The sequence below is a fragment of the Balaenoptera acutorostrata genome, chromosome 3 (genome assembly GCF_949987535.1).
Source record: "Balaenoptera acutorostrata chromosome 3, mBalAcu1.1, whole genome shotgun sequence".
Classification (NCBI taxonomy): Eukaryota; Metazoa; Chordata; class Mammalia; order Artiodactyla; family Balaenopteridae; genus Balaenoptera; species Balaenoptera acutorostrata.
This window is the reverse complement of record NC_080066.1, coordinates 170666289-170676987: the sequence shown is the minus strand read 5'-3', so window position 1 is coordinate 170676987 and position 10699 is coordinate 170666289. Positions and strand designations below refer to the sequence as shown.

General features: G+C 44.3%; 1 protein-coding gene across 1 annotated transcript in view; it reads right to left on the bottom strand.

Moving 5' to 3' along the window:
• Positions 1–2480: 2480 nt before the first annotated feature.
• Positions 2481–10699, bottom strand: part of LOC130707522 (potassium channel subfamily K member 13-like) — a 124401-nt gene continuing 116182 nt past the window's right edge. The window contains exon 2 of the mRNA XM_057542482.1: positions 2481–3457. Coding sequence (XP_057398465.1) covers positions 2565–3457 — 893 coding nt within the window. The 3' untranslated portion in view covers positions 2481–2564. The remainder of the gene's footprint in view (positions 3458–10699) is intronic.

Genomic DNA, 10699 nt, shown 5'->3' with positions numbered 1-10699 from the left:
TAGAGACATGCTGAGTGGGGACAAAGGTAACAAGAGAAAATAGCAGTAAACGTTCTTACTCTAGTGAAGATGTGAGGACCCCTTTGGAAACATGATGAAAACCATGAAGCTCGTTACCTAGGAAATTGCACATGTGTGTTTCCGCTCACGTTCATGTACGCATACATAACAATATTAGGGGATTTGTGGGCTCCAGGTTTTGAACTCCAGCTTTGATATTACTATCTAGAAATTCTCTTATTGACCAACTCACGCCTAAGGGTAAGTATAAAGAGGTTTATCTAAACGAAGTTTCCTAGTTTTGTAATTTTTTTGGCATGTTACTCCCATCCATCTATCCATCCATCTTAAATGCACTGCACTTTTCTCTCCTTACACTGGTTCTCAAGTGTTTCCACCAGGGAACCCCCAACCTAGAGGAGAACAAACTCATCCTCTGAGACTCTGAGAAGACTTAGAAAGCTCATCATAAGATCACAAATGTTTTTCATGTTTAGCTTAAAAGTTTATGCCAATTTTGGGACCTACTTAAATAGATGTGTTTTGACATAACATCTCTCTGCAAAAATCATTTAGTAAAACTGACCCTCCAGAAAGATGAGGCTTGCTTATACTGATGCTTCTTGGCCTCTTGGTACACCTGCGAGATCTCTAGGGACCCAGGTTAGAGAAGCAAGGCCTTGCTTCGTGCCAGTCCCTGTACCAGGAATGTGGAGATCAAGAAATCCCCTAGGGACAGGGACCCAGATGCTCTCCCCATCCCCACAGTGCCTCGTGCAGGGCAGAGCCCCCAGGGAGCTCAGTTTATGATCAGAAGTTCCTAACAAGGGTTTTGCAGTAGCTCCAGGCTGCTGCCCTGTAAGCGTGATACAAGGTAATGGTTGAAGATCTCTGACTTTGGAGCTTCACAGCCCTAAGTTCAAAGCCCAGCACTGCTGCTTATCACACTTTGGCTCTAGGGCACTCCTGGTACCGTAAAGAAAATATCTGGGTTTGCCAGCTGGAAGAAAAGTCAACTCAGTCTGGAGAGGGAGCTGTTGGGGGTGTTCTGAGGCTGGGTAGAGCATGGGTGAAGAGCCCAGACTTCATCAGAGACCTGGGCGCTTCTCCTAGCTGCGCCCCATCAGCCCTGAGCATTCAGACAAGGAGCAATCCCTGCGTGCCTCTGTTTCCTTGTGTCAAAAACAAGGGGGTTGGATGGGATGGTTCCTAAGGGTCCTCCCAGCCTGATGCTTTCTGCTCAACAATTCAGTTTCACTGGGCAGAGCTTTTCTGCTTTATCTTCTTTATGGCGCCCATCTTTCTTCCTCATTTCTGAAAGTGCCTTTTGGACACCATTCTCATCTTATAAAAACTGCAGCTATCTCTTATGAACTCTGCTCTCATCCCCCCAAATCTTCTCTCCTGCGTAGATGAAGAAGATCAACAGCTCTTGTTCCTAGCATGGACTGCTTTAACAACATGGGAGGTTATGTAATTAGACTTGTTACAATACCACAAGGCAGAAATGAAATGGATTAGACAAGAGAAGCCAAGTTTCATTATGTGGTCTAGAATGTTTCTCCAGCCAAGAATCCAAGATGATGTTCACATTCTTAAAATTAACTTCCTATTTCCTTTTTCTCTGAGTGCAGTAAGTGCCTGTTTAATTAGGCACCCTCCCCCCAATGTCCTTAATGAGCAATCATGTAATCTTCGTTAATAAAATGAGGATTTATTAAACTTTCGATTCTAATAAATAGTCAGCCATTATCTTTGCAATGGGCCCCAAGCCCTGGTAAAAATGAAGTGGTCTCTGGGACCATTCAAAGGGTCCATTCAGTAGAGCTTAACGTGTTAAGAACAGAGCATAACGTGTTAAGAATAGAGCTTAGTGACAAGAGTGAGTCTTCCCACCACCACGCCTCAGTTTAAAGGCCTGAAGCTGAATTTTGTTTTCTTACCACACTGAGGTCCCACAGACACCTTAGTCAAGCGTTAAGAGCTTAAAAATAAAAGAAAGGAAAAACAAAAATAGAGAGGCAGGTATAAAGAGGAACAGATGCTTTCCCTAGCCATGGCCCCATGGATGAATCTGCCCAGAAGGAAGCCCAGCAAAAAGAAAGCCCAGTCACATTCTCAAACAGTTCCCACCCTCCCTTTGTTGAAGGGACTAAGAGAGGCAGTTAATTCAGCTGTTCAGAGTTCCAGGGGAAAATCAGGATCTTCAGGATTTTTATTTCCAAATGAAAAATAGAGCAGCAGGATATCAAGGCTTAAGGAAGCCCTCCCTCTCTTAGGCAGTTAAAACCCTGCAGCAAGGTGGGTAAAGAAGACAACGTGATGTCTTAGACTGCTTTTGTGGTTCATTTTTAAAAGACTGAATTTAGACTTAAAGAATAAAGATAAGGAGAAAGGCATGGAGGCTGCAGGTTCCCGCAGCCCTGGGAAGTGGCTGTTTGCTGGAGACAAGAAGATGAGATTTCTCAAGCTGGGCTCCAGGCTAGAAGGAGCAGAATGAACCCAGCCAGGGCACAGAGCTGAGCTGGGTGACAGTACCCTCGTTGTCCATTCTCTGCTTGCCCCTACCTGTCCCCGCTGGTCTCTGCCAGCCTGTTGTTCATTATTGCAAAGGCTCCTACCCCCCCTGAGAATTCATTGTCCAGTGACAGAGTGCTGGTCTGGTGGGGGCAGCCATTGGCCGTTTCGGACAGCTGCTTCTGGAGGATGGCTAGTGAGACCTTGTTGGCCGCCAAGAAGTCCTTCATGGAGATCATCTCACCCGAGAGACGCCGCCCATCCGTGTCACTCTCTCTGACTCCATCCGTTTCTATGGAGATGTTGCACCGGTTCTGGACAGTGCCTGGCATCACCACGTTCCTCCGGGACTGCAAGAGTCGTCTTTGGCATTGTTGGCAGCACCCGCCATCCATCTTCCTCAGGATCCAGTTCATGGACTGTTTAATGAGGATGGAGATGACATTGAACAAGGAGTAGATGCAGCAGACGCCCATGAGGATGAAGACGAAGTTGGCGAAGCGGTAGAGGCCCTGGCTGGCATACCGGGCGTTCTGGCTGCTGACGAGGTCCCCAAAGCCAATGGTGCTGAAAGCCACAAAGCAGAAGTAGAGTGCGTCGAAGTAGCTCCATCCTTCCACGGAGGTGTACATGGCGGACACGCAGCAGGAGATGAGGAGGGAGGCCATGCACAGGATCAGCATGACATAGTACACGGAGGGCTTCCAGCCAGCCGAGCGGTCCACCTCACCTTTCCCCGGGTTATTCAGGCTCTGCTGGGGCGAGGCCCCCCGCCTCCGGAGCTGCCGCTGGTGGCATGATTTCATGATGCAGGCGATGACGGTGATCAGGCGCTCCAGGAAGAGGTTGAAGAACAGGATGGTGCTGGAGCACCCGAGGAGGCCATAGAAGATCAGAAAGATTTTTCCTTCTACTGTGGCTGGAGTCGTCATCCCAAACCCTGCAGGAGACACAAATCAGAGGAGAGTGAGGGAGATCTTTGCCGTGAATGGGGTCAGTCTTGGCTTTGATGGCTGGCAAAGGACCTGAAGAAACAGTTTGGTAAAAGCACTCTGTCCTAGCCTTTCTAGGAACGAGAGGGAGAATTCTGACTTGCTGTTGAAGACACTAAGCGTTGTTCAGAGCTGGGCTGCTCAAAGCGCACATGGTGCCACAGTGCAAATCAGAGAAAGGTACCTCTTCCTCTGAGTGGATACCACCAGTGACAGTGGCTTGGTGATGAGAACGTGGGCTGGATTTCAGCCTCCCCTCCCGATTCTGCTAGATGTCCTCATACAGTAGATGACCTGAACAACCATACTTAACAGACGTTGTTCAGAGAGATAAACAAAGGCTCATACAAAGAAAAGTCTTACAGAGTTCATTTATTCTATAAACACTTATTGGCTGCCATTCCAGGAATGGGGACTAGAACTGTGGAAAAAGATAGATCTGGCCCCTGCCTTCATGGAGCTCTAATGGAGTGAAGTGATTACTATATTTTGTGATAAGTGTTGTGATAAGCGTGGTGCTGGAGAATGTTCAGGGTCTTATGGGAGCTATTAAGAGGGAAACCCATCTCAGACTTGGGGTCTAGGAAGACTAAACAGGGAGAACCTAAAGCTAAAGAGGAGTTAGGCAAGGCAAGGAGGGTGCATGTGTGTGTGTGCGTGTGTATTTGTGTGTGTGTGTGTGCGTGCGTGGTGGTGGTGATGTTTCAGGCAGAGAAACAGTACATGCCAGCATATATGGAAATGAACAATTTGCTCAAGATTTTCCGATCTTTAAACAAAACTCTCATGCTTTGGGAGTGGTAACTGAGGTGTTAGTTGTTATAGTTTGATAACATATAAAAAGTCTCTCTTGCCTTTGTCTCTTACTGTTCACAGTTTTGACTTCCTTGACCTTTCTACCCCTACACACAGATATGTTAGTAAGAATACCAACTGTAGGACAGTGGACATCACTGAGAAAAAGGAGAAACGGAAGAAAAATACACTCAGTATTTCTCACTCAGGGGCACTAATCTTCAGCCCACTGTGAGGGACACGAATTTCTTCCAAGCAAATGATTCAGTAAACATGAGCAGTCTGATTTGTTTGAGGGGATGGGCATCAAAGTCCTTCTGAAAATAAACACCATCTGAAAAATAAGTACTCATCATGCCACCCTGGGTTCAGTTTTTTTATTCAAGTCAAACCTCCTTGTTTGTATTTTTTCTTTTTTCTTTTTTTTTTTTTAAAGGATAACTTTAATTAATTTATTTATTTTTGGCTGTGTCGGGTCTTCGTTTCTGTGCCAGGGCTTTCTCTAGTTGTGGCAAGCGGGGCCCACTCTTCATCGCGGTGTGCGGGCCTCTCACTATCGCGGCCTCTCTTGTTGCGGAGCACAGGCTCCAGACGCACAGGCTCAGTAGTTGTGGCTCACGGGCCCAGTTGCTCCGCGGCATGTGGGATCTTCCCAGAGCAGGGCTCGAACCCGTGTCCCCTGCATTAGCAGGCAGATTCTCAACCACTGCGCCACCAGGGAAGCCCTGTATTTTTTCTTTATTATCAAGCTCAGTTTCCTAACCGGGGCCACATCATTGGGATCTCTAGGATTCACCCATTATCCTCTTTCCTGATAACACCCTGCTATCATCTAGCCAACACTTTTCTTTGCTGCCACAGCTCAGCCCGTGGCTGCCTCCCAGTGCATCCTGGGACGTGGTCAGATCGGACCTCGCGATTTGTGAGCTTCTGGGATTATGACCTCCTGCTCCCTCTTGTGGAGCCAACGGGCCACCTTTCCCAAACACCTAGGTGTGCAAACTGTGTTACCATTTAGTTTTCCAAGTAAATTCAATTTTCCTTTCTCAGCATACAAGGGTCTATCTAGGGTAGGAAATTAACAATGTATAGCCAAGAGCCTGCAGGAAGATACTGATTGCTTTTTAGCGGGATGGCGTGGAGTGGAATGGGCGATCAGGTAAGGAAGGAGCAAGGGACAGGGAATAATTCCACTGGGAGTTACAGCCCTGGCCCTTAATGGTAGAGAGAAAGTCAGACCACCATCTCTTCTCTGGGAACTCTTGTTCTGAAAATTAAAGGCCTTTAGTGACTCTTGGCAGTGTAGGTTTCATTTATTAGATATCTTCATTATGATGTAAGGAAATTCTCTCTTTGCTGTCTTTTCTCTTGTTAGTAACTTTAATTCTTATCCCCAAGCTTGAGTTGCAAGGAGGCAGTTGAAGTAGTGGAGAATTAAGAAAAAACTTAGTAAGTTTAAGGACTGAGCTGAGAGCAGTGTCTTCTTCTACCCAGTCTAAAGAACATGGAGGCGTGACCAAGGTGTGGAGTGATTAGTTCCTGATTACTTAGGGCTGCGGGGGGAACCTCCTCTGGCTCAGTGAATTCCTGAAACCAGTAAAGCTTGTGAATGCTTCTGCACTAAGAAGATATAAAAATGAAAGCTGGAGCCCTTGCCCCAAAGCTGTAAGGCTAGCAGAGTATTGCGGCTCTCTTCATTGAAACAGAACTGAGGCAACACGCAGGAAAAAGGAGAAACGTTTATCTGCAGCCATTTACTGACCCAACAACATTCCAAAAAAAGGATAAAGTTATTGAAAATAGGGAAGGCCCAAGATACCCTGAGAAAACCATAATTCAAAAAGACACATGCACCCCAATGTTCACTGCAGCACTATTTACAGTAGTCAGGACATGGAAGCAACCTAAATGTCCATCAACAGAGGAATGGATAAAGAAGATGTGGTACATATATACAATGGAATATTATTCAGCCATAAAAAGGAATGAAATTGGGTCATTTGTAGAGACGTGGATGGACCTGGAGTCTGTCATACAGAGTGACATAAGTCAGAAAGAGAAAAACAAATATCGTATATTAACGCATGTATGTGGAATCTAGGAAAATGGTACATATGAACCTATTTGCAGGACAGGAATAGACACAGACATAGAGAATGAACATGTGGACACGGTGGGGAAGAGGGGATGGAGATTGAGATTGACATATATACACTACCATGAGTGAAACAGGTAGCTAGTGGGAACCTGCTATATAGCACAGGGAGCTCAGCTGGGTGCTCTGCAGTGACCTAGTTGGGTGGGATGGGGGGTGGGGTGGGAGGGAGGTCCAAGAGGGAGGGGATATGTGTATACGTATAGCTGATTCACTTTGTTGTGCAGTGGAAACTAACACAACATTGTAAAGGAACTATACCCCAATAAAAAACAACAATAACAACAAAAAACAATTCAACAGGGCAGCTCATTTTTTGAGCTGTATTTGTTAAATTAAAAAAATATATAAAAAAAAGGGAAGGCCCAGAGGTAACAACAGGTGTATATGTGGAGGAGTGAGGGGAGGCATTTGCCAACAGAGAGCTTTCTTGTGTAACACAAGACTCAAGTGGGCAAATGTTTTCTTTTACAAAATGTTCCTCTGATCCCAGAAGGAACTTAATGATTTTCCTCTTGGACAGCAGAGAAGCAGGAGTAATGAGTAGCTCTCAGTCAAAGGTAAGAACAATTATTTATTGAGCATCTGTTAAGGTCAGGGGCAGCACTAGTTGTCTGGGCCACACAATGATGGCCTGGACAAAGTCCTTGGCCTCCAGGAGCCCATCATCCAGGCTGGGACAGATAAACTGCTGTCTACAAAACAAGGCAGAGTGAGTCAAGGGCCAAAGTAAAGGCACAGTAGTGCTATCCTGGCTTCAGGGTCCCGAATGCAGCCTCACTTGGGATGAATGACTGAGATCCATATAGGTTTGTTGCTGAAGCCAGCTGACAAGCTTGATAAGCTGATTTTTTTCCAATGACTGAGACTTCTAGTGATTTTGCAACATGTTCCAGGGATTTAAAATCTCTATATTCTATCTTGTTTGTTTGGTTTTAAAACATTCAATTTTATGAAAGAAAGGATAACCTGTGACTTTTGATTACCTACACTATTTGCTTGATCACGACCATCTTTTCAATCAGCAAAAATGACAGATGGCACAAGTGGTGTTATTCATAGAAGCAACGGGAGACAGCTTCCTAATATTTGCAGTTAGAGGTGTTGCCATAGCTTTTACTACTCTCAGAGCTTAACAGTGTGTCAGCTAATAATGCAGGCTTTTTCATAGAAAGTCTCCCACTTTTTTGAGTCCCATAATACTGAGCATTACGGATCCCTTGGACTGGGAATAATAAGCCTCAGGGTCCTCCTTAGTGGAGGAAAAGGACACAGGCATTATCAAAGGCCTGCCCTCTGCCAGGTATCACTGACTCCTAATACCCAGGCCCGCTCCCGGGTGTACAGGTGTAAAGCCAGAGTTAGAACCGAGATTTATCTTGTCTCCCAGGCCTGTGATCTTTCCACCTGCCTAAGCTAAGTGAGTGAAACCACTGTCAGGTGTACACACTGTAAGTAGAACTGAGAGAGGGAAATTAACCAAGCGGCTAAGTTCCATGCTTTACCTAGACACCCAGACTGCAGTAGCTGCCAGATCTGGTACCCAAATCAGGGGATCGGCTGAATCAGAAGCTGAAACCCTACAGTCTTCACTTACATTTCTGAATGTACGTGTGCCTCTCCCGACCAGTGATGCCATTAAATCGGTTTTAAAAACTTGTTACATCCCATGCATTCGGTCTCTTTGTATTTCATAGGCACACAAATGAATCTGATTGTCACAGGTGGTGCTTTTCAATATACAGTTTCTTTCCTGTGCTTCAAGCCTGAAGTCATCCGATTTGTGTCCAGCCCCTGAGTCTGGGAGCAGATGAGCTAGCTGACTGGGGATCAAGGGCACATGAGTTTGGTTTGGAGGCCAAGGGAGCTCGCCTGGCAGTCTTCTTCGGCCGAGCTCCCTTGGCCATTTCAGATCGGGTTTTTTTGTTTTTTTTTTTTAAATGAAGGTTTGTGGCATCCCTGCATTGATCAAGTCTATTTATTTATTTATTTATTTATTTATTTATGGCTGTGTTGGGTCTTCGTTTCTGTGCGAGGGCTTTCTCTAGTTGTGGCAAGCAGGCGCCACTCTTCATCGCGGTGCGCAGGCCTCTCACTATCGCGGCCTCTCTTGTTGCGGAGCACAGGCTCCAGACGCACAGGCTCAGTAATTGTGGCTCACGGGTCTAGTTGCTCCGCGGCATGTGGGATCTTCCCAGACCAGGGCTCGAACCCATATCCCCTGCATTGGCAGGCAGATTCTCAACCGCTGCGCCACCAGGGAAGCCCTCAGATCTGTTTTAATGTGCTCCTGGGACCAAACCAGGCTCCCTGGTGTCCTTGGGGCCAGGAATGAAGCAATTAGGCACTGCCAGCGTCCCGGTCAACCCCAAAAGAGCCCTTCACTTAGACCATGAAGAGAGGAGAATAGGTCTGCCGTCTCCCACCCTTTTATGCGTATAGTGTCAACTACATATTCTTTCAAAAAATTAGTCAAGGTGAAAAATCAAAAAGCTTTGCATTATATTTTTCAAATATACACAGAGGTAGAGAGACTACTATAATAAGCCCTCATTTCCCAGTTTCAGCAATTGTCAAAATCTTGCCAATCATGTTTCTCCTATCCCACCCTACCCCCTTTATTTGCTGGAATTTTTTTAAAGTAAATCCCAGACAGCATGCCATTTCATCCATTAATAATGATGCATCTGTAACTGATAAGGACTTTTTTTTTCCCAGTATAACCACTATGTCGTTATCACACCTAACGAAATTAACACTAACTCTTTAACATCAATACCCAGACCCAGTCCACATTTCAGTCTCTCAAAAATATATTTTTACAGACCATCTGTATGAATCAGGATCCTAACGAGGTCCACGCAGTATATCTTTTAAGTCTCTTTCATTTGTTAACAGTCTCCCTTTCCATTTTTTTTTTATGCCATTGACTTGTTGGGCAAATGTGTCCTGTAGACTTAAATCATAATTTTTTCCAGAAACATTTGGAGAAAAATGTATATTATGAGAGTGACTTCAGATGCAGCAGCAAATCTCAAACATTGCATGGGGACATACAAATTGGCATAAACTGTCTAGAAAGCAATTTGGGAATATGCATGAGACATCTTAAAAATATTTATATCTTTCTCTCTGTTTTTTTTTTTGTTTGTTTTTAGGAATATATCCTCCAAAGTATTAGAAATGTGACTAATTATGTACAGTGATGTCACCCTGTCTTTACTTTTAATAATGAAAATCTTTAGCAACCTAAGTGTCAGATAACAGGGCAAAGACTAAATAAAAGTAGCCATTAAAATTACACATACATAACAGAACTAAAACAAATAATCCTAAAATCTATATGGAAACATAAGAGGCCCAGAATTGCCAAAGCAATCCTGAGGAAAAAGAACAAAGCAGGAGGCAAAACCCTCCCAGACTTCAGACAATACTGCAAAGCTACAGTAATCAAACAGCATGGTACTGGCACAAAAACAGACATAGGGATCAATGGAACAGAATAGTGAGCCCAGAAATAAACTCACACACCTACAGTCAATTAATCTTTGGCAAAGGAGGCAAGAATATAAAGAAAAGACAGTCTGTTCAGCAAGTGGTGCTGGGAAAGTTGGAAACCCACATGTAAATCAATGAAGTTAGAACACACTCTCACACCCTACACAAAAATAAACTCAAAATGGCTTAAAGATTTAAATATAAGACATGACACCATAAAACTCTTAGAAGAGAACACAGGCAAAATATTCTCTGACATAAACCATACCAATGTTTTCTTAGGTCAGTCTCCCAAGGCAATAAAAATAAAAGCAAAAATAAACAAATGTGACCTAATCAAACTCATAAGCTTTTGCACAGCAATGGTAAACAAAATGAAAAGACAACTTGCGGACTGGGAGAAAATATTGCAAATGATGCGACCAATAAGGGCTTAATTTCCAAAATGTAGCAGCTCATACTCAGTAATAAAAAACCAAAAAACCCAGTCGAAAAAATGGGGAGAAGACCTAAATAGACATTTCTCCAAAGAAGATATACAGATCGCCAATAGACACATGAAAAGATGCTCATCGTTGCTAATTATTAGAGAAATGCAAATCAAAACTACAATGAGGTACCACCTCACACCAGTCAGAATGGCCATCATTAAAAGTCTACAAGTAATAAGTGCTGGAGAGGGTGTGAAGAAAAAGGAACCCTCCTGCACTGTTGGTGGTAATGTAAATTGGTGCAACCACTA